Source organism: Thalassophryne amazonica, chromosome 13 (genome assembly GCF_902500255.1).
Source record: "Thalassophryne amazonica chromosome 13, fThaAma1.1, whole genome shotgun sequence".
NCBI classification, from domain to species: Eukaryota; Metazoa; Chordata; class Actinopteri; order Batrachoidiformes; family Batrachoididae; genus Thalassophryne; species Thalassophryne amazonica.
The window spans coordinates 55706136-55729786 of record NC_047115.1 but is presented as its reverse complement, the minus strand read 5'-3'; the positions used below and the strand labels follow the sequence as shown (position 1 = coordinate 55729786).

General features: G+C 44.1%; 1 protein-coding gene across 1 annotated transcript in view; it reads left to right on the top strand.

The window, feature by feature from the left end:
* LOC117522958 (protein eyes shut homolog) overlaps positions 1-21395 on the top strand; it is a 159987-nt gene extending 138592 nt beyond the window's left edge. The window contains exons 8-9 of the mRNA XM_034184378.1: positions 20759-20855; positions 21284-21395. Coding sequence (XP_034040269.1) covers positions 20759-20855; positions 21284-21395 — 209 coding nt within the window. The remainder of the gene's footprint in view (positions 1-20758; positions 20856-21283) is intronic.
* Positions 21396-23651: the final 2256 nt, after the last annotated feature.

The window sequence follows — 23651 nt, the reverse complement described above, 5'->3', positions numbered from 1 at the left end:
CGTCTGACGTCACGACGCGTTGGAAACGCACCGCCCTCTGCCGCACTGACTAGCGCAACCCTCAACCTATCAAATCCCTTGAACACAGACACACACCATATCCGTTTGTTTTAAAATTAATTACTTTAGTTAATTAATTTGGTTTATTTGTTAAATACGTGATATTATTGAATAACTAATATTTTGCTATATTTTCCAGTATTTCTTTTTCTTTCTTTTTTATTTTTTTGATAACTCTAACATCCAAGGGGGCGAGGTTGATGACGTGAGGGGGCGTCGCCCCCAAACGCCCCCTCGTGGTGCCGGCTATGGGCTTATGTTATGATTTTGTCCCCTCTCTGTGTCTGCTTTCCCGCTCATTGATCTGCTGTGTTGCCCCGGTGTCGCCGACCAAACGGTCCCCCCTAAAACTCGGCCTGCCTTTTGCATCTGCGCATGCATCATTAGCCGCGGTTCACAGATCAAAACCTCGTTTCTGCTTAAAACTGCACTCTAGTCATCATCTATCTCAGCGACAGTTAACTAAAGCTTTTGTACAACAATCATTTCCACATAAATTCAGCATTATTTTATCATAAAAGACAGATGAAGCGATCAGAGTGCCGTGGTTAAAGGAGCTACTAGCTGATGCGTTCACTGCGCATCGGTCATTTCAAAGTGTCACGGAATTTTGCCAAGTTTCTGCTTAAAACGGCCTCGTTTCTGCTTAAAATGTTGGGAAAGGGTCGTAACACGGACCCGCAACAGGGGGCGCAAATGAACGGACAATGGATAAGACAAAGAGTAACAATTTAATGTTGTGAATCGCACAACTAAATACAGATACAGATAATGGCAATTGTACACAAGGTGACGTGCGGGCAGGCTCGAAGATAGGAGACCTCTGGCGATCGGAGAGCCGGGACCCACACAGCTTCCACTACCAACGGCCTGAAGAACACCGGAGCCGCCAAGTCCTGAGTCCCCAGGTGGTCACCGTCTTCGGTTGCAGACCCTGGTACTGCTGGCAGAAGATGACAAAACAGTTATGGTGAGTGTGTATCCACACACCCAGTAATCCTTGGAACTAGTTCCTTCGGGAGGGAGAACCTCCACCTCCAGATACGTTATCACTCGTGCAGCTCCTGTTTGTCTTCCTTCTGGATGGAGTGAGAGACGAAGACCGTCGTCCTCTCACTATCTGCTAATCCAGTCTTCCACAGACTTCACAGGTACGCGGCTGCACACAGATCACAGTTTAGATACACTGAATAACAACAGCAGAGAAGAATTACCTTCGACGGTAGTTGATTTCTCAGCGAGGAGGTGGAGTAATGATCCGGCTTTTGTAGAGGTGGTGGTGATTGGTGACAGCTGGTGTAAACGAGTGACAGCTGTCACTCTCTGTCTCGGCGCCCTCTCATGCTTGAAGCCCGCACTCCAAGCAGGGCGCCGACTGGTGGTGGTGGGCCAGCAGTACCTCCTCTTCAGCGGCCCACACAACAGGACCCCCCCCTCAACGGGCGCCTCCTGGCATCCGACCAGGCTTGTCCGGGTGTCGGCGGTAGAAATCGGCCAGGAGGGCCGGGTCCAGGATGAAGCTCCTCTTCACCCAGGAGCGTTCTTCGGGTCTGTACCCCTCCCAGTCCACCAGATATTGAAAACTCCGGCCCTTCCGACGGACGTCCAGGAGCCGACGAACAGTCCATGCCGGCTCCCCGTCGATGATACGGGCAGGAGGTCCAGGGTCCAGGAGTGCAGAGTGGTGAGGCATGGTATGGTTTTATCCTTGAGACATGGAACACTGGGTGAATCCGCAGTGAAGCTGGAAGTTTCAGCTTCACTGCAGCCGGACTGAGGATCTTGAGTATTGAGAATCGTCCGATGAACCGGTCTTTGAGCTTTTGTGATTCAACCTGCAATGGGATGTCCTTGGTTGATAACCACACCTCCTGCCCAGGCTGGTATGCAGGGGCCGGGGAACGCTGGCGATCTGCATGGGCCTTAGCCCTCGTCCGGGCCTGCAACAGGGCAGAACGGGCGGTCCGCCACACCCGGCGGCACCTTCGCAGGTGGGCCTGGACCGAGGGGACCCCGACCTCTCCCTCCACAAGTGGAAACAATGGGGGCTGATACCCCAAACACGCCTCGAAAGGGGAGAGGCCGGTAGCAGATGAGACCTGGCTATTGTGGGCGTACTCGATCCAGGCCAGATGGTCACTCCAAGCCGCCGGATGCGCGGAGGTTACGCAGCGGAGAGCCTGTTCCAATTCCTGGTTCGCCCGCTCTGCCTGGCCGTTCGACTGTGCGTGATACCCGGACGAGAGACTCACGGTGGCCCCCAGTTCCTTACAAAAACTCCTCCAGACCTGCGAGGAGAACTGGGGACCATGATCCAAAATGATGTCCGATGGTATCCCATGCAGACGCACAACGTGGTGGACCAGGAGGTCTGCTGTCTCCTGGGCCGTCGGGAGCTTCGGGAGGGCCACGAAGTGGGCCGCCTTGGAGAACCGGTCCACTATCGTGAGGATGACGGTGTTACCCTGGGACGGCGGGAGGCCCGTGACGAAGTCCAGGCCGATGTGAGACCAGGGGCGATGAGACACAGGCAGGGGCTGGAGGAGGCCCCTGATCTTGTGATGATCCGCCATGCCCCTAGCACAGGTGGTGCAGGCCTGGACATAGTCCCGGACGTCGGCTTCCAGTGACACCCACCAGAAGCGCTGCTGGACTACTGCCACGGTCCTACGCACTCCGGGATGACAGGAGAGCTTGGATCCGTGGCAGAAGTCCAATACGGCAGCCCTGGCTTCTGGTGGGACGTAAAGTCTGTTCTTAGGACCGTTCCCTGGGTCTGGGTTCCTGGTCAGGGCCTCCCGGACGGTCTTCTCCACGTCCCATGTGAGGGTGGCCACAACAGTGGACTCGGGAACGATGGTCTCGATGGGGTCTGACAACTCGGCCTTGGCTTCCTCTTCGTGCACCCGGGACAGTGCGTCGGATCGTTGGTTTCTAGTCCCGGGACGGTAGGTGATCCGGAAGTCAAAGCGTCCAAAGAACAGGGACCAGCGGGCTTGCCTGGGGTTCAGCCGCTTGGCGGTCCGGATGTACTCCAGGTTCCGATGGTCCGTGAAAACCGTGAAAGGCACCGTAGCTCCCTCCAACAAGTGTCTCCACTCTTCAAGAGCCTCCTTAACCGCGAGGAGTTCCCGATTGCCCACGTCATAGTTGCGTTCTGCGGGGGTCAACCTGCGGGAAAAGTAGGCACATGGATGGAGAACCTTGTTGGACTCCCCGCTCTGGGACAGAACGGCTCCTATCCCTGAGTCAGAGGCGTCCACCTCCACTATGAACTGGCGAGTAGGATCAGGCTGCACCAGAACTGGTGCAGACGAAAACCGGCGTTTCAACTCCCTAAACGCGGCTTCGCACCGATCCGACCAAGTGAAGGGGACTTTAGTGGAGGTCAGGGCAGTCAGGGGGCTAACAACCTGACTGTAACCTTTAATGAACCTCCGATAGAAATTTGCAAAGCCGAGGAACTGTTGCAGCTTCCTACGTCTTGTTGGTTGGGGCCAATCTCTCACCGCGGCAACCTTGGCCGGATCCGGGGCGACGGAGTTGGAGGAGATGATGAACCCCAGGAAGGACAAAGAAGTGCGGTGGAACTCACACTTCTCGCCCTTCACAAACAACCGGTTTTCTAGTAACCGCTGCAGGACCTGACGTACATGCTGGACATGAGACTCAGGGTCCGGAGAAAAGATGAGTATGTCATCCAGATATACGAAGACAAACCGGTGCAGGAAGTCCCGCAAGACGTCATTAACCAATGCTTGGAACGTCGCGGGGGCATTAGTGAGGCCGAACGGCATGACCAGGTACTCAAAATGACCTAACGGGGTGTTAAATGCCGTCTTCCATTCGTCTCCCTTCCGGATCCGAACCAGGTGGTACGCATTCCTAAGATCAAGTTTGGTGAACATTTTGGCTCCATGCAGGGGCGTGAACACCGAATCCAACAGGGGCAACGAGTATCGATTGCGAACCGTAATCTCGTTCAGCCCTCTGTAGTCAATGCATGGATGGAGTCCGCCGTCTTTTTTACCCACAAAAAAGAAACCCGCACCCATCGGGGAGGTGGAGTTCCGAATCAACCTGGCAGCTAAGGAGTCCCGGATGTAGGTCTCCATCGATTCGCGTTCCGGACGTGAGAGGTTGTACAATCTACTGGATGGGTACTCAGCGCCCGGAATCAAATCGATGGCACAATCGTACGGTCGGTGCGGGGGAAGACTGAGTGCCAGATCTTTGCTGAAGACGTCAGCAAGATCGTGGTACACCTCAGGCACCGCCATCAGATTGGGGGGGACTTTGACCTCCTCTTTAGCTGTAATTCCGGGTGGAACCGAGGATCCAAGACACTCCCGGTGGCAGGTTTCGCTCCACTGCATCACCACCCCAGACGGCCAATCAATCCGGGGATTGTGCTTCGCCATCCATGGAAATCCCAGAATCACTCGGGAGGTAGAAGGTGTTACATAAAACACAATCTCCTCCCTGTGATTCCCAGACACAACCAAGGTTACTGGCTGTGTCTGAGGTGTAATTAACGGGAGTAGAGTGCCATCTAGTGCTCGTACCTTCAATGGTGAAGGCAGGGCCACCAGAGGAAGCCCTACTGCCCTGGCCCATCTGCTGTCCAGCAGATTCCCCTCTGACCCCGTGTCTACCAGTGCTGGGGTGTGAAGGGTTAAATCCCCACTCAGGATTGTTACTGGGATTCGTGCTGATTTATGGGTTTTCCCTGTGTAAATATTATGGCCCACCCTTAACCCAGTTCTTAAGGATGGGCGTTGGAGTTTGATCGTTTGGGGCAGTCTTTTAACATGTGCTCACAAGAGCCACAGAAAAAACACTCCCCGCGGGCCAGCCTCCTTTGTCTGATATTTGATTTTAATTTGGCCCTGCTCGTGTCCATAGCTTCGTCAGCAGGGGGAGCTGTTGCCACACGGAGCCCTCTGGCAGTGTAACGTAGGGAAGACGACACCCTTTCGGACCCAGAGGAGAGAGGGACGGCTTGTGCCCGACCACGCCCCCCAGCCTGCCCCTGTCGGTGTTCATTCAACCGGTTGTCTAAACGTATAACCAAACTGACAAGCCCATCGAAGTCTTGCGGTTCGTCCTTAGCCAGTAAATGCTCCTTCAGTACTGGAGACAGTCCGCTTATGAAGGCGGCGTGGAGCGCAACATTATTCCAGCCGGACCTCGCAGCCGTGATGCGGAAGTCGACTGCATAATCAGCTGCGCTTCGGCGCCCCTGTCTCATTGACAGCAGCATGCTCGAGGCGGTCTCGCCTCTGTTGGGATGATCAAACACCTGTTTGAATTCCCGTACAAACCCAGCGTATGACGTCAGGAGCCACGAATTCTGTTCCCAAAGCGCCGTAGCCCAAGCGCGTGCCTCACCTCGAAGCAAATTAATCACATAAGCCACCCGGCTGGCATCTGATGCGTACATAACTGGACGCTGTGCAAAAACAAGCGAACACTGCATTAAGAAGTCTGCGCACGTTTCGACACAACCTCTGTACGGTTCTGGAGGGCTTATGTAAGCTTCAGGGGACGGTGGGGGGGTTTGTTGAACGGCCAGTGGAACGTCTGTCTGTGGCCCAGAGCCAGCAGGAGGAGTCACTGCAGCAGCGCTCGAGTCGCGCGCTTCCACTCTGGCGGTGAGAGCCTCCACCCTCCGATTGAGGACTGCATTCTGCTCGGTTACCAGATTTAACTGAGCGGTGAAAGCGGTAAGGATTTGCTGCAGATCACTTACCACGCCTCCTGCTGATGCCTGCGCTCCTTGTTCTCCCATTGGCTGTTCAAGCTGTGGTTGACGCCCCTCGGGATCCATGATGAATGGCCGAGAAATCCTGTTGGGAAAGGGTCGTAACACGGACCCGCAACAGGGGGCGCAAATGAACGGACAATGGATAAGACAAAGAGTAACAATTTAATGTTGTGAATCGCACAACTAAATACAGATACAGATAATGGCAATTGTACACAAGGTGACGTGCGGGCAGGCTCGAAGATAGGAGACCTCTGGCGATTGGAGAGCCGGGACCCACACAGCTTCCACTACCAACGGCCTGAAGAACACCGGAGCCGCCAAGTCCTGAGTCCCCAGGTGGTCACCGTCTTCGGTTGCAGACCCTGGTACTGCTGGCAGAAGATGACAAAACAGTTATGGTGAGTGTGTATCCACACACCCAGTAATCCTTGGAACTAGTTCCTTCGGGAGGGAGAACCTCCACCTCCAGATACGTTATCACTCGTGCAGCTCCTGTTTGTCTTCCTTCTGGATGGAGTGAGAGACGAAGACCGTCGTCCTCTCACTATCTGCTAATCCAGTCTTCCACAGACTTCACAGGTACGCGGCTGCACACAGATCACAGTTTAGATACACTGAATAACAACAGCAGAGAAGAATTACCTTCGACGGTAGTTGATTTCTCGGCGAGGAGGTGGAGTAATGATCCGGCTTTTGTAGAGGTGGTGGTGATTGGTGACAGCTGGTGTAAACGAGTGACAGCTGTCACTCTCTGTCTCGGCGCCCTCTCATGCTTGAAGCCCGCACTCCAAGCAGGGCGCCGACTGGTGGTGGTGGGCCAGCAGTACCTCCTCTTCAGCGGCCCACACAACATAAAACACGTTAATGATTTAAGATGATTAAACCATTTGATTGCTTTGGGTGAAGAGACTCCGTGAGACTCAGACGTGCTGCTGTGGTCCGAAATGACGCATGCGGAGATGCAAAATGTGGTCTTTGATTTTCTGTTTATTATACTTTAGTTACTGGTTGTATTATCTGTTATGCTGTAGCCACGTGTTGCGTTTCTTTATAGTTTCTGGTCCAGCTTTAATTTTCTCGATGATCTCCTTTCAGTTCTTACCTTGTTTTCTTGATTTCTATCTTTGTTATTTTCACGGGGGGAGTGGATGCGTGGATTTTTGCATTTTCTTTGTATTGTGTTTGGGTTTAGTTGTTATTTAGGTTCTGCTTTGTGTTTGTCTGACTGCACGCTCTTGTCTGATGTTTGGTGTTTGAGCTGGGTCCCTTCTGTTTGCCACGCCTCCTTCCTGATTGTTCTCATACATCTGTGTCTCATTTCCCTAATCATCACATGTGTTATTTAAGCCCTTTGTGTTTCTCATGTTTTTTTTGCCAGTTCATTATAGCTATTGATTTGTACTACAGCCCTCATTCCAGCCTTGTTCCTTAGTCTTTGTTTAGTCCTTGTTCCTGTATTCAGCCGTGTATGACCTCAGTACGTTTTTTTTGGACCTCGATTTTGTCTCAGCCCCTTGTACTTTGTCTCTCAGTTTTATTGAACTTTGCTCATTTTTTGGACTTCACCTCTGCCTCACACTTGTCTGCCACTTCCACATCACTAACTGCCAAACTGTGTACTGAACCCCTGCCTGGTTTTAAGATAAAATTCTTTCTGATTATTCCTACTTCTCAGTCTGCATATGTGTCCGACTGCCTTCTGTGCCACACCTCCTCAGTTCATGACAATAAGAGAACTTCCTGCATTCAACAATTTTCTTGATATTTTTCTCATATTTGTGAACAAAATTTGAGTTGCCCACCCCTGTAGTTGCAGTTGTGCAATCTGTTTTAGTCCAAATTACATTTTCATTAACTAAGTGAATATTTCATTACTTTAAGGCAGCTTTAATTTGAAAATCTGACATAAATTACACGTCATAATTACACTGACATTATTGTTTGACTGTACAGTTTGAAATGTAGTATAATTCAAAATGTATTTATGAAGCCTAATGAGAAGACAAGCTATGATAAGATATTCTCTTTTTGGTCTCACAACAGGGAAATGTGCAAAGGGGAAGTCAGACTCCAGTGTATAGCCTTATTTGATATTTTGGGGTGTTATTTATGGTAAGACCCATTGGTTAATTTACAAATCACTACATGCTGCTTTACTGAATTTGCAAACAAAATTGCATTAAACCTTATTTTTGATGTCTGTTTAAATGTGCATCTAAATGTGTTTATTGTATTTTTATTCAATATGTTTTGCAAATACTTTTTTATTTTGTGTATTTTCCAGCAATCACTAATTTACACTTTACACACAGATTTAAGTAAATTACTTGATGTGAACAACAGATGTGTTTTCTGAAGAATGGAAGTGAAAGCTCCACTGAAATACTGTCCTTCGTGGCACAGAACTACAAAACAAAGCTGCAACAACGACTTCAGCGTAACTTCTTGTTGTGCTGTTTTTGCTAGTTGTCATGGCTCCATTCGCCCTATTGACGTATTCCATATTCCATTGCGTGCCAGACAGTCGCTGCAGTCAAACAACATAGAGAATCCACATGATGACAATTTAAAATGAATATTATACTACAAAAATGTATTTTTTCTGCTTTTTAATCACATTAATAAGAGACTGCTGCATGATACCCTGAAAACTTGCTAAAACAATTATAACAAATAATCCATGTCTGCTATGTTTAATCTGTGTGGAATTTAATAAACACAAACTGAATTTCAGACATATTATATATATTAGTCTGGAACAAAGACGACAAACAGTGTTGTAAAGAACAATAATCAAGATGTTAAAGAACAAACTTCACTTTCCCCCAGAATGACATGATCAGGAAGCGAGCGTAGCTCACAGCAGCTCCCACTGAAAATAACGGAGAGACAGCCTGTGATTCTCGCATGTTTACATAAAACAAATGCAATAACAACGTCTATAAACCCAGAGAATATATTCATGAGAGTTTTAGGCACAATATAAAAATTGTTTTGTGTTGCGATGTTAATGGTGTTGTCCGTGTGCAGCCCGATCAGAGTGTCTCAATGCAGTTTTCAATATTACTGAGATCTCACAGTGCGGCGAACTCTCCGAAGTTTTGCGGGATTTGAAACGTCAATAGGGCGAATGAAAGCAGGAATGTGTGACAGTACATGGATGAAACCCTGCAAAATGTTGATGATATTCTATTTGTTGAGCCTCCTCTATGAGGGAGCACTTTTGATATGTGACTAACATCGGATATGTACCAGCCCGAGCCAAATATACACTCTTAAATAAGGATATTACTCATCCTTCAATTGAAATGTCCATCAGAGTTAGTTGACTTTACACTGAGGATTACTCACAAGTTATTCTCCTTTGAGACGTTCGCTGGCAGTGGCAGTGATCACGTACTGTAGCTCCGGCAAGATGATGGAGCAGCTACCTTGGGTATCTCTTTGTCTGTACTCTGTTAAAGAGAAGCTTCCAGTCGCTGCTTAGTGGCAGAAGATTCATTACATAGCAGTAACATTCGAAATAGTCCCAGAGGTGCTCTGCCATCGCTTTGACTGACAGCTCAGTTTGGAAAATGTGCGCTGTCCCATAATTCACCACTTTCTCCATGTTCTCGGTGGTCTTATGGATTCTCTCTCATTCTTACATTCCAAGATGCAAGAGTGTGTCAGTGCTACAGTCTTCTTTTTTTGCCATCCCATCATTTGTCTTTATTCACTTGATTAAAATAGTGCTGTAAAAGATTCTTGGAGCTCTGCACAGTTGTTCAGATGTTTAACAAACAATATCACTGATGTTCATTTGGCTGAACAGCAAACACTGAATGCAATAGCAGCAGAAATTCTTTCTGCTTTTTTTTTTTTTTTTTTTTTTTGCAGTTTATTCTGCATTTTGAAATGTTTTGCATTTTGCTATAATAGGAAATTACCATAATAGCCATATGAAGCATAAATAGCATTAAAGTGTAGGGGACAGCAAAAAATGTGCACAAATAATCACAAAAAATGATAATGTTGATATTTTAAGAAATCCTTAACAATAAAAGTTGATAAGTGTGCAAGTGAAGGATAAACAACAGCTTTCTGAAGCCTGCGCTCTTTTTCAGCGCTCAGCCGCGGCAATATTGTTGCTACGTCATCGGGATAATAGGACCTGCTGATTCAAGCCCAAATCAACTGTAAACACAGTGGAGATCGAGCTGTTTTCAGACTTTTTTGTAAGTCGACTCTGAAGATGATTTTGAAGAAGCTTTGGAGGACACAGCCTTATGGTTTTGAGCCTTATTTAGATGACAGTGAGGGAGACTAAACCTTGGAGTAAGACCTTCAGTCTGACAACATTGACGATATTGGCAAAATTCAGAACACAGAATGGTGATTATAAAAAAATAATAATAAATAAGGCAGGTGGTTTTGGCATGTGGGTGGAGATGATAAACTGTTTTGTTTTGTTTTTTTCCCGCTCTTCGGTCATAACTGATTTTAAAAAAAAAAAATAGCTTGTTTTATTATCTGTGACATTAGAAAAAGTGATGAGCAAGTGTGGATTTTTTTTTATTATTTATGTTTTTGTTTTCTTAGAAACAGATACACACATTTCAAATTTGAAAAATGACACGAGATACTGAAAATATCAGCTATTTTTAAAATAACTATTGTTTCCTTCTTGACTACAGTTAGTGTACTGTGCATTAGTAGTGTAACACATTATTTTTAAATATTAAAACCATTCATACAAGGAATAAATAATATAGTCTACCTGTCCGTTTCAGTGAGATCATTTTCAGTCTGATGAAAACTTATTGATGTTAACAAAACAACATCTGAAAATAATTAATTGTACTGCCTAAAGAAAAGTTCATTTGTCACACGGCAGTTTGGTGCCATTTTACAGTGCCGGCTGTTGTACAATAATGAATGTGTATGAGTTCAATGGTACGAATATTTCATGAGGTGAAAGCTGGGATGTAAAATTCAACGAAGAAAGCTGAGTTGAATGGTTTGTCCCAGCTTTCACCAAATTAAATATTTGTTCCATTGAAAGAATGTAAACACATTCATTATTTGTTTTATATAATGGCTCAAATAGATTCTTGTCATTGATATTTTATTAAATTTATAAACAACAGAAAAGGGACTTACATTTTGGTGTTCCCACTGTAATGTGTAGTCCAGTGAGGTGCACTGACTTCGGACTTCCATTAAAAAAAAAGACTGTGTAGTTCCTCAGTCCAGCCAAAAGTCACGCAACCTGGTCGGCACTTGTGAGCGTGTGTACTACCAAAAAAAAAAGACTGTGTGCAGACTCAGTGCAGCGAAAAAAAAAATCATGTCAGAAATGAGTCCAGCTTTTCTTTCTTTCTTCCTGCTAACAGTCTCCAGACAGCACAGGGATTTGTTTTTGTGTGTGTGCACGCATGTTGTGTGTGCGTGCAGAGTGCAATGGTACCAAATGTATGGAACCAAATTTGCACTCTAAATGGAACCAAGCTGCACTCTAAATGCAAGGCAACACAAATGGGATGAATTAATCCATGTCATGTGACATACAAAGCATCAATCAAATGACAAGGTTCCACTCAGCCGTTATATAATATCTATTAATTGCGGCTGATGGATCAAGCCTCTGCTGTTAACGGAGCTTCTTCTTCTTCCACTGCAGGCCACTTTGCACTGCAGTCCCTCATGTGCTCATAACGTCTCAGTGTGCATGCAATGCAATTATCCCATGATCCACAAACAATAAAATAAAATAATGTGAAAATACTCAGTTTTGCCTCCGTGTCAAGTGGAGAAGCCGCAGACACCGTGTGTGCGCACTCGTCAATATAGTGTTCCACCTGCCAATAAAAAGGATTCTGGTGCAAGAATTAACCATTGTGACATGGAAAACACCGGCTGCACCGACCCCGAACCACTCTGTGGAATGTGTCTGTCCAGTAGCCTGTAAAATCTGAATTAATCCATAAATTAATAGGACTATTAAGATAATGATTCTTACGCTGACACGTACACAATGACACTTCCTCCTTCTTCTCCAATGTCGGGACTCGCCCAGACATTCCTTGTTTTTTAGTGGTGCGCAGTTCAAATCCAAATATTTATCTCTATAGTAACTGCGCACCAGGAAGGATAAATTTCAAACTGTTGTTTAATTTTAGTCTTAATACTCAAAAAAAAAAACATACATATAGTTTTACCTGCACTTTAAGTTTGATGACAGTATTTAAATATTTTAATATTTTAGTTTTAGAAGCACACAGTACATAATATATATATATAATATAATATATATATATATATATATATATATATATATATATATATATATATATATATATAATATATATACACTCAACAAAAATATAAATGCAACACTTTTGGTTTTGCTCCCATTTGTATGAGATGAACTCAAAGATCTAAAACTTTTTCCACATACACAATATCACCATTTCTCTAAAATATTGTTCACAAACCAGTCTAAATCTGTGATAGTGAGCACTTCTCCTTTGCTGAGATAATCCATCCCACCTCACAGGTGTGCCATACCAAGATGCTGATTAGACACCATGATTAGTGCACAGGTGTGCCTTAGACTGCCCACAATAAAAGGCCACTCTGAAAGGTGCAGTTTTATCACACAGCACAATGCCACAGATGTCGCAAGATTTGAAGGAGCGTGCAATTGGCATGCTGACAGCAAGAATGTCAACCAGAGCTGTTGCTCGTGTATTGAATGTTCATGTCTCAACCATAAGCCGTCTCGAAAGGCGTTTCAGAGAATTTGGCAGTACATCCAACCAGCCTCACAACCGCAGACCACGTGTAACCACACCAGCCCAGGACCTCCACATCCAGCATGTTCACCTCCAAGATCGTCTGAGACCAGCCACTCGGACAGCTGCTGAAACAATCGGTTTGCATAACCAAAGAATTTCTGCACAAACTGTCCGAAACCGTCTCAGGGAAGCTCATCTGCATGCTCGTCGTCCTCATTGGGGTCTCGACCTGACTCCAGTTCGTCGTCGTAACCGACCTGAGTGGGCAAATGCTCACATTCGCTGGCATTTGGCACGTTGGAGAGGTGTTCTCTTCACGGATGATGCGAAGGAGATGTGTTGCACTGCATGAGGCAAATGGTGGTGACACCAGATACTGACTGGTATCCCCCCCCAATAAAACAAAACTGCACCTTTCAGAGTGGCCTTTTATTGTGGGCAGTCTAAGGCACACCTGTGCACTAATCATGGTGTCTAATCAGCATCTTGGTATGGCACACCTGTGAGGTGGGATGGATTATCTCAGCAAAGGAGAAGTACTCACTATCACAGATTTCGACTGGTTTGCAAACAATATTTGAGGGAAATGGTGATATTATGTATGTGGAAAAAGTTTTAGATCTTTGAGTTCATCTCATACAAAATGGGAGCAAACCAAAAGTGTTGCGTTTATATTTTGTTGAGTATACATATATATACACACGCAACTGTTTTCTATGACAAATGGAATGGACTGGTTGTCAACCTGGGTGGTTGCCATCCAGGACCCAAACTGGTTCTGTGGTGTTGTGGATGCAGCAAAGCGCATCATCAGCTCATGCTCCCAGATAACCTTCAGGCAATTCACAATGCAGATCCTGAGCTGAAGCAATTTGGGTCAGCCAAAAGCAAAAAGTATGTCTCCTTTTTTAAAAAATCTGTGTAAACTTATGGTTGTAAAATTAAAACTTTAAATGCTGTCAACTGATTTTACACCTATTATGTGACAAATAAATCTGACAAATAATTTCCCCCAAAACATTTAAAACATCTCTGCTATTGCTAAGAGGAGTATGTCTCAAAATTAAATTTTGTTTGAGTGTAAGTTTCACTTTGAAGCAGCAGGAGTAACATAAAGAGAGTAGTAAAAGAAGAACCGCGGTAACACGTATAATTCCGCATTATGTTTGTCTCATTAACCCTTTGTAATGTGTTTGTAAGCGTAACATATGCATGGCAGATGGTGCTTTGCAAGTACATCAGAGGAGCGCTCTTTTGAAGTAATTTTAACTGCTATTGTCTCTACTATGACATAAATTAAATGGTATGCACATAAACAACCTATGAATCCATCCATTTTTCATTACTTATGTGTAGTCAGGTCTTGTTTCAACTCAGATGCTCCTCATCACATCCGTTAGTTACTTCACAGGGGTGAAGAATTCCTCCGCACGTCTGTCTCAATGTGCCGAAAAAGTGCTGATGTCCACATCTTTTCACAATTCCTGTGCTAGTCATACGACGTCCCGGATAAAACACAGCGTTCAGTTTGGAAATGAACGGCACATTCCACTGTTACAGGAGTTTTTGTCATGGAAAGAGGAGCGGCAGTGCCGCATGGCGCAAAGCAACGCCATGATGAAGCCTCACGGGACATGTTCTGGCATGTCCAGGCACATCCACAATTTCTCGGATAATCACTCGCTGGAAAAACCACCGACAGCTGTCTGAACGCCATCTCAAAGCCGTCTTGTGAAACCAAAACGGAGGTGGTTTTGTCTCGCTCCAGTAGCGAATCCATCGTGCCGCGCGAAGCCTCCGGTCTGCTTTCCATGACAAAATCTCTTGTTAAAAGTGAAATCTGCCGGAAAATGGTTCATGTCCAGCTCTTGTGATTACCAGAGAAATGGCACACGATGGTCACGGATCCAGACAGCCATCCGTTTAGAAATGAAATGGTCGTTCAGCCTATCGATGGCGGTTTCGGAGTGCGGTGCGCCCCACAGCCACTGGGGGCCGTCCTTAAAGCAACAGTAACACTCCTTATTCTCTACCAAGCCCGTAACATTTTCACCGAAAGCCAGATAAATTTTTCTAATGGTTTCCAGCTGCCAGTCTCTAACAGTTTCTGAAAAGATTCTGATGGAAAAAAAGCCCAAATCATTCCGTCATTTCCTGGCAATGAAAATCCGATGAGGGGGTGGACCACTCCTAACTCAAAGCCTGCTCACAGGCGAATGACGCAACCGACAGGCGTGGAAAAACTCATGCATGTGCACGAGGGTTCAAGCTTGTCTGACGCAATCACACGTGATTCAAATCCATATGGTTTTTGAAAAAAATAATAAGGTCGGATACTTTTCTGACAGACCTCGTACCTTGGCTCAAAATTGGCTCAAAACTGAATTTTCCTCTGCTACCCATATTCTATTTTAACAAACAATATGTGTGGTACATCAGTGAGAATGTCAAAATTTTTTTCCATATATTTCTTTTTATTATAGTGTTATGAGGTCATTTTTTCATAGTGTTTTATTGTGTTTGTGTCACGTCTCTCCAACGTGGGTCTGCCTCCTGTATCCTGTGTGGTGCCCAGTCTTGTGTGTGTTTTTGGAAACTCATCCCTGTGTGGCGTGGGTTTCTGCAAGTGGGAATCTATTTGACTCAATTGTAGCATTAATCGTAACATATAGTTACAAGATCAAGATAGTTTTTTGTTTTTTTTTGTAGTTTTTGCTTACTGTTAGATTTTCATGGAGAACATTTTACGTATTATCAAGGAGACTGCATCTTTATGGAAGATTATGGAAGATTTTTTGCAAAAGCTTTTGAATGATGAATCCTCCATGTAAAGCACTTTGTGTGTGAGTGATTAATTAGGTGGGAGGGTGGGAGAGGGGTCTGCAGCCCTTACATGAGTGAAGACGTTGAGTGAGTGAGACCATTTGTGACCTGGAGGGGATGAATTCAACCCAATATGTGCTACAAATGCGAATACTGTTGCGTCCAATATCTCATCACACAAGAATTTCATTCGATGCAGATACCAGCACACACACATCACAGTTGATCTGTTCAGATAGTTAAGCACACAACAAGCCATATTATTACAGACATTTGTAATAAAATGTACAAACAACCACAGGCCTTCCAGTACATAGCTGTAGCCAACAGCCTGAGTGCCTCTGACTAACTGTAGCATCACGCCACTAACGTGTTAGAAAAGGTGGGCTTTTGTAAAAGTGATAATAAGCATGATAATGATGATGTGTGAAAGACAATGAATGTATACAGTGCATCCAGAAAGTATTCACAGAGCGTCACTTTTTCCACATTTTATGTTACAGCTTTATTCCAAAATGCAGTAAATTCATTTTGTCCTTCAAAATTGCACTCACAACACCCCATAATGACAACATGAAAAAATCTTTTTGAATTTTTTTGCTAATTTACTAAAAATAAAAAATAAAAACAAGAAATCACATGTACATGGGTATTCACACCCTATGCTCGATACTTTGTTGACGTACCTTTGGCAGCAATTAGAGCCTCGAGTCTTCTTGAATATGATGCAAGAAGTGGCACAAGGAGTGGCTTCTGTCTGGCCACTCTACCATATAGGCCTGAATGGGGATTGCTGCAGCAGTGGTTGTCCTTCTCAAAGCTTCTCCTCTCTCCACAGAAGATTGCTGGAGCTCTGAGTCACCTCCCTGACTAAGGCCCTTCTCCCCCGATTGCTCAGTTTAGATGGGCAGCCAGCTCTAGGAAGAGTCCTAGTGAATCTAAACTTCTTCAATTTCAGATGATGGAGGCCACTGTGCTCATTTGAACTTTCAATGTAATGTAATGTCTCTGTACCTTTACCCACATTTGTACCTTGAGACAGTCCTGTCTTAGAGGTCTACAGACAATTCCTTTGACTTCAGGCTTGGTTTGTGCTCTGGCATACACTGTCAATTGTGGGACCGTATATGTAGACAGGTGTGCGCCTTTCCAAATCATGTCCAATCAGTTGAATCTACCCCAGGTGGACTCCAACTAAGCTGTAGAAACATCTCAGGGATGATCAGTGGAAACAGGATGCACCTGAGCTCACAGCAAAAACTGTGAATATTTGTGTACATGTGATTTCTTATTTTTTTGTTTTTAATACATTTGCAAAAATCTAAAACAAAACACAACAAACCTTTGTTCACTTTGTCATTATGGGGTATTGTGTATAGAATTTTGAGGGAAAAAATGGATGTCATCCATTTTGGAATAAGGCTGTAACACAACAAAATGTGGAAAAAGTGAATCTCTGAATACTTTCCAGATGCACTATAGTTACCCAGTGACTATAATGGTACATGTATTTTGACCAAGGTGTTTTCATTTCTTCAACTTGCTTCTGTTTTACCACAATAAATGACATCTACCTCCAGAATTGACAATCTTTTAAATCAGTTCATTCTCTGAAAAATATAATAGGGTCACTGCATTTATTTATTTATGTTTAAAGTATTTATTTCATTTTGCCTTCTAACCAACAGGTACTGTATTTCTGGTATTTTGTGTGATTTCTGGATTAGAAATAGGAAACCTTTAACTATATTTATGAGCCTAACTGAAGAACCAGAGTTTTGTGTTTCACAGCAGGAAAAAATCTTAATATAACTTTGCATTAAGGTACTATACAGCTGTACTCCAGTCACCTGTTTTTGCACAGTCCAATTCCAATAATGTTATATTTATTTAACAGTGAATATAGTTTTGCCTATTTGACTCTTTTACTTCTTACAGAAGTGTTTTTTTTTCTTTTCTTTTCCTATTGTTTATGCATGAGTAACACCAGTTCAAATTCCTTGTATGTGCAAACTTTCTTCGCAATAAATTCAATTCTGATTCTGATGTAAGGCAAGTAGGCATTCTTTCTGACTTAAGACAATGATTTTTTGATAAAATGGAATTTTTGCAGATGGGAATAATGGAGTTAGAACATTTTCAGCCAGGTGTAGGTAGACTTAGTTCACCTGCTATAGCCCCTTCAGAAGGTTGAATTTCTAACCTGGCTTCTCTGTCTTTTTGGATATGTCCCCCCCAAAAATCTTTCAAGTAAGGCAACCAGCATGCTCAGCTGTGGTGTGTGTGTTGTGTGTGTTGTGTGTGGTGTGTGGTGTGTGTGTGTGTGTGCGTGCGTGCGTGTGTGCATGCGTGCGTGCGTGCGCGCATGCATAATGCTGTATGAGCCACTAAGCACACGTGCCACTGGACAGCTTTGCTGAAAGTTTGCTGGCAGTGAGCAATGCTATCCCATGCATCAGATGCAGCCTTTCCAGGGAACTTCAGTTTCGTTTTTGGCTCACTTCAGCAGCACAACACAACTCTGGACACTGCGATGGTTGGATTATCACATGGGATTTATTTTTGCGTGGTTGATTCCAGCACACAGCAGCAGGGTGAGAGGATATTAACCACAGGCTGCGGTCCCAGCTCCATGTCCACACAGCCTCCTGGACCGCTGTTGGAGGTGAGATTCATGTTTGTTAATGTTGTCACAGCCTGGCACAACAGTTCCATACTCCTACAGAGTTAAAAGGTGATCATATATTACAGCGGTCAGATCCATTCAGCTCCGAGCCTGACACTTGCAATGACGTGTCACTGCGTACCACGGAGATCTGCCCGTGTTAGATACAGATATGATGGAGACAATAGTTCACATTATTTACATCGCCCATGGGAAGGAATGGACAAATATCTGTACTGTAAGGTCTATACAGCCTGTTCAGATTTATGGCGGCGTGCGCATAGTGCTTTCGGTTTGATAGCTGCTGTTTACATCCACTGTACATGATAATAATTCATAATTATTATCAATGATGAAGCATGCCACATACATTTCAACAGTTCCTTTGTGCTCCGGGGGGCATTATTATATGTGGCATGTGCAGGTCATACTGGCAGGCTTTGCTGTGCCAGATCCATCTCGAGGTTCCCTCGTATGCGCTGAAATCATTTCAGATCCTGTTTTGCTGCCATCAGAATATGGAAATTGTGGTCAGATGGTCCTCAAGTTGCACATGGACCGCTGTCAGATAGGTGTCCCATCTCGACAGCGCCCGGAGGGTTTTGAACATGTGCATCACACTCAGGACCGCCAGCCAATTTTGACCAACTGTGTAGACTCTCGCAGATGGCTGTCAGAACATTTTGGAACTGAAACCGAACACTTTTCGGATGTGCACCAATTTGTCATTCTGGGGCCATTCTGCATGATTCTAGCTATGTGTGACGAGGGTATTACTCTGTTATATTCTGGATGTCGGAGGTCACCCTCTGTCAAAGAGTAAGTTCACCGACCCTGTGAATAAGGCTCACCTGTATCAATGATCACATTCTTTGCCTCAGTGTTCAAAGATCATAACCACAGTGGAAAATTGGAAAGTAAATCCACTGGTAAATCAAGAACTTTGCCTTCCATCTAAGACCATTCATTGCTACAGTATGTAAAAGCAATGCCTGGATTACTGCTTATAACACTCAAGCCATTGACCTCAGAGGATGATTGGTATGGTACAGATTCATTAAGTAAAATTCATACTTGTAAAAAAAAACATAAATAATTACTGAGGAACACATAAGGTATAAAGTATTATCATAACGTAGTAAAGAACTCCTATAGCTTACACAAATACAATAAAATATTCAATTCAATTTATTCAGTTCAATTTATTTTATTTGTATAGCGCCAAATCACAACAAAGCTGCCTCAAGGCATTTCACATGAGGAAGGTCTAACCTTACTAAGCCCCCTGAGCAAGCACACAGGCTGCAGTGGTAAGGAAAAACTCCCTCTGGCAATAATGTGGTAGAAACCTCAAGCAGACCAGACCCAAAGGGGTGAACCACTGCTTAGGCCATTCTAACAGTACAAGGTTTTTACAGATTGTACAAGAGTTTCTTTACAATCAGAAGAAACAGTGGCGCAACAAATGCAGAGTTCTTAGTTGAAAATACAGTAGAGTCCATCCTATGTCTCTAGTACACAGGCGTCCATGCCCAGCACCGGTCGGCTGCAGGGCAAGACTTACAGTCTGTGGTGCAGCGTGGCATCCCAAAGTCAGTCCGGTGCCCTGGGGTCGGCTGGAAATAACTGTACCTGAATTATTAAATCACCAGCAGTACCTCAACAGGGAAGCAAAGAGATTGCTAAGGTGGTTGTCAGCAGATAACCCTGTGCTTCACTAAAAGACCAAGAATTTAGATGTAGTGAGGCAGAGACCTGTTCCATTGCTGATATGAATTAAAAGGAGAGGTAGCATAGTTTCATACTACACCAGAATGTTAGCTATATGAGAGGGAGAATAGAGTCTTTAGACTGGACTTGAATGTCTCCACAGAATCTGACTGTTTTATCTCTGTAGGAAGATCATTCCACAAGGCAGGCACACAATAAGCAAAGAAAATCAATACAATAACTACGGCAAATGGGAAAAACCTGAAAAAATATATATAGTATCTTCAAATACACTTTACAGTATCATGAGAATCAGAGTATTACCATCCCAGCTCACTCTCCATCTTCAGCAGCCTTGCACCACCTTTGGGGGCCATGATGTGTTACAAGCAGGCACACAGGGCACCCTTCACTAAGTCACGAGAGGAGATAGCTACTGTACTGTACGTCTCATTTACCACACCAAACATTCTCAGAATAGGTGAGATACCAAAGGAACACCTCAGACAGGCAGAGTTTTACAGTCCCAGACTATCCTCAGATGTACAACATAACATCCACGCTGATCTGCTTAGCCATCCTGCCCCTCAACCCCCTAATGAACAAGGCCAAAAGAGCTCCTGGGCTTTGCCTCTCCCTTTTACCCTAACTTAACAAGAAGTCCCCCTACTCGCTCACTTCCTCTCACATACACACATACAGTCGCATGCCTCCCAAACCCCAAACCACTAGCCCTCAGACCAATCTGTCTGTGGCACTAAAGTATTATTAGACTTCCACACACTCTCAAAGGGGAAACAGTGAGAGCTGAGAGCTGGAAGATGAGATATGCTACAGGGGCTACTACTCCTATTAAAATGGCATTCACTGGGGCCTTTGTTATCATTGGTTTGAACATTCTCAGGATGTAGTGGGGCTTGCTGATCCATGACCATCTCATCTATTTTTCAGGCTTTGAAGGAAGTTGGTGTGAAATTGACACCAATGAGTGTGGCTCAAGTCCATGCCAAAATCTGGGTGACTGTGTAGACCAGGTCAACAGTTACAGGTAAAGTGTATTATCCATAACTCACTACATTTTGTCAGTGGCAGGAAAATAACAGGCTTTAGTAAATCCAAACGTTCAGTACAAGTCATATGAATTCTTTAAATTGCTTCTAGACATTATACTTTAATTTCAATAGTAAATTGCCCATAGCTAATAGATTTGTTCAGTGCTTATAACCTTTCTTCAGATTTCTTTTTAATAAAGCATTTCAGGCAAAAGAATGTTGAATTAAAATTTCAGTATCTGAATTATTTTTGTTAAATGATCAAAGTCTAGACCTGTGGTTTGTATAATAAGACAAGACAAAACAGATTGTATAGTTATTATCAATGCATTCTTAGTGATGTTTTTGTATGTGCCAGTGGGAAACAGATCTTCCGGTTTCCATGTGAGACAAAACATCAATATTACTGATTTTTCTGTTGCAGCTGTGATTGTAAATCTGGATTTTCTGGCCTTCGCTGTGAGGAAGACATCAATGAATGTGTTTCAAACCCTTGCCACAATGCTGCCATTTGTCAAGACCTTGTCAATGAGTAAGAATAAATATGTATTCCCCCCCTTGGTTTTCCAGAAGAAATCCATTTCATTTGTTTTGGAAAAGCAGATAACCTTCAAAAGTGTTTATGTGTAACGAGCCCTTCTTCATCCTTGACATAAATAAGCATCTGCGCCGCAGACGGAGAGCGAATTCAGCAGGAGCACATCATGCGTCTGGATTGGTCTTACCTCCGCCGGCGCTTCTCTTGGCTGTGCTTAATGGGAGCCCCGGGGCTTCTAGGTTTAGTTGGACAGATGGTTTGAGAAATCTCAGGCCCAATTTGGAGTCCTAAATGGTTTGTCTCTGTTTTGTCTCTTGTGATGACTTCACTCCCTTGTTGGCCACCTCAGAGCACTCCCCTGATTGGACATTTTGGAGAGTTCACACCAGGGGTGTTTGAATTTCACTGACCACCACCACAACATGTCTATCTGGGCTGGGGGATGGATCAGACAGTTTACTCACTAGTTTACCTTCCTTTCACTGTCAAGGTCGAAGAGTTTTAATTTACTGTCTTAACAGACTTACCTATAAAGTGTTCATTATTGCAGGAGGATTGTACCACACCACCTAAAGACTCTTCTAAATAAAGCAGAACAGCGTTAACACATCATGGAAATCAGATACGATATAACCATGTCGTTTAACTAATCAAAAAGTGTAGATTAGGCTTTAACATTGAAGTGCCTAATTACCGTATATGTTGTGTTAGCTGATTTGAAAACAGGATAACCGTCTCCTCCGAGGTGGGCTATCTGGGGATATTAAATCCATCAACAGCTGGAGAGCGGGATTTGAATTGAGCAAACGACATTATTGGACAGATTACTTTTCCCTTCAGCTGCCTGAATTCAAATTAAGTTAAAGGACACAGTAAGAAATTGCTTTGTTTTGTTAGCTGAAGAGTCAAGAGCTGCCAGTGAGTTTAAGAATGAAAAATAGGGGCTTCACTGAATTTGGAACACAGACAGAGTATTTCACATCGCTAATTCACTTAGCCAGTGTTTCCCAACCTGGGGGTCTTGGCCTCACGTTAAATCTGACTTGATTAAAAAAAAGAGGGGACTCTTACACACATTTTGCAGTGTGTTTGTTTGTGAAATTCAAGTTAGTTTTATGTCCTATCATTACTGTTGTGAAAGTGTAGTGACACGGACCCACAACAGGGGGCGCAAATGAACGGTCAATAGATGAGCCAAAAGTAAAATTTAATGTTGTGAAGGTGCAACGAATAACAGACAATCTCAGATAGGATAAACAGTCAATCCACAAAGGTGGGGAGGTTGGATGTATCAGATGTCAGCCTGGGTGGTTGACAACCATTACCCAGACCGGATCTGTAGTGTAGTGGAATAGACAAACCCCAGCACCAGTGCATGGTCCCAGCCCTGACCTAACTTCAGTAGTCAAAATGTGTTTCTTCTGCATGTGTAGTGTGCAATGTTTTACTTTGACAGTGGCAATAAAGTAACGCTCAAGAGTCTTCAAAATCTAAATAACTTTTTACAAAATACTGATTGGACACATGTTTATTGTGTTGTTTTGTTTTTTGTTGATGTGGTTGTTTTATGGTAAATGGACTACATTTATATAGAGCTTTTTCCATCTGCATCAGATGCTCAAAGTGCTTTACAATAATGCTTCACATTCACCCCGATGTCAGGGTACTGCCGTACAAGGCGCTCACTACACACTGGGAGCAACTAGGGGATTAAGAACCTTGCCCACGGCCCTTAGTGATTTTCCGGTCAGGCTGGGATTTGAACCAAGGATCCTCTGGTTTCAAGCCCAACGCTTGTTTGATTGGTTGGTTTTTTGGTTGCCCCAGCATGCTTCAGATCACCACTGTGGGTTTGGTACAAAGCTACATTGGGGTGTAGCCCCCAAAATAACCCTAACCCTTCCCACATGAAAATTCATCAGCTTTGTATTAAATTATGAGTCCTATTTTAATGGCTTAAGAACTACAACCAGTGCTATTTTGTTGTGCAAAATTGGTAACTCAGACTAAAAAGTAGAGACATTCGTCATGAAATGCCCAGTGTGCAGTACTATTTTCCATGTAAAGTGCAGTAATATGTACATGTGTGGGGTAGGTATTTGGTTGAACCCTCATGTGTTTGATGTAAACTGTGATACACAGTGGAAAAATTGGAGATTTACATTATATTTATTTAGAGGATGTGGCCAACAGTGACCATAAAAAGTCGGTAGCCTTTGAAGAAATGCACCTATTGGTATTTTTTAAAAGTAGG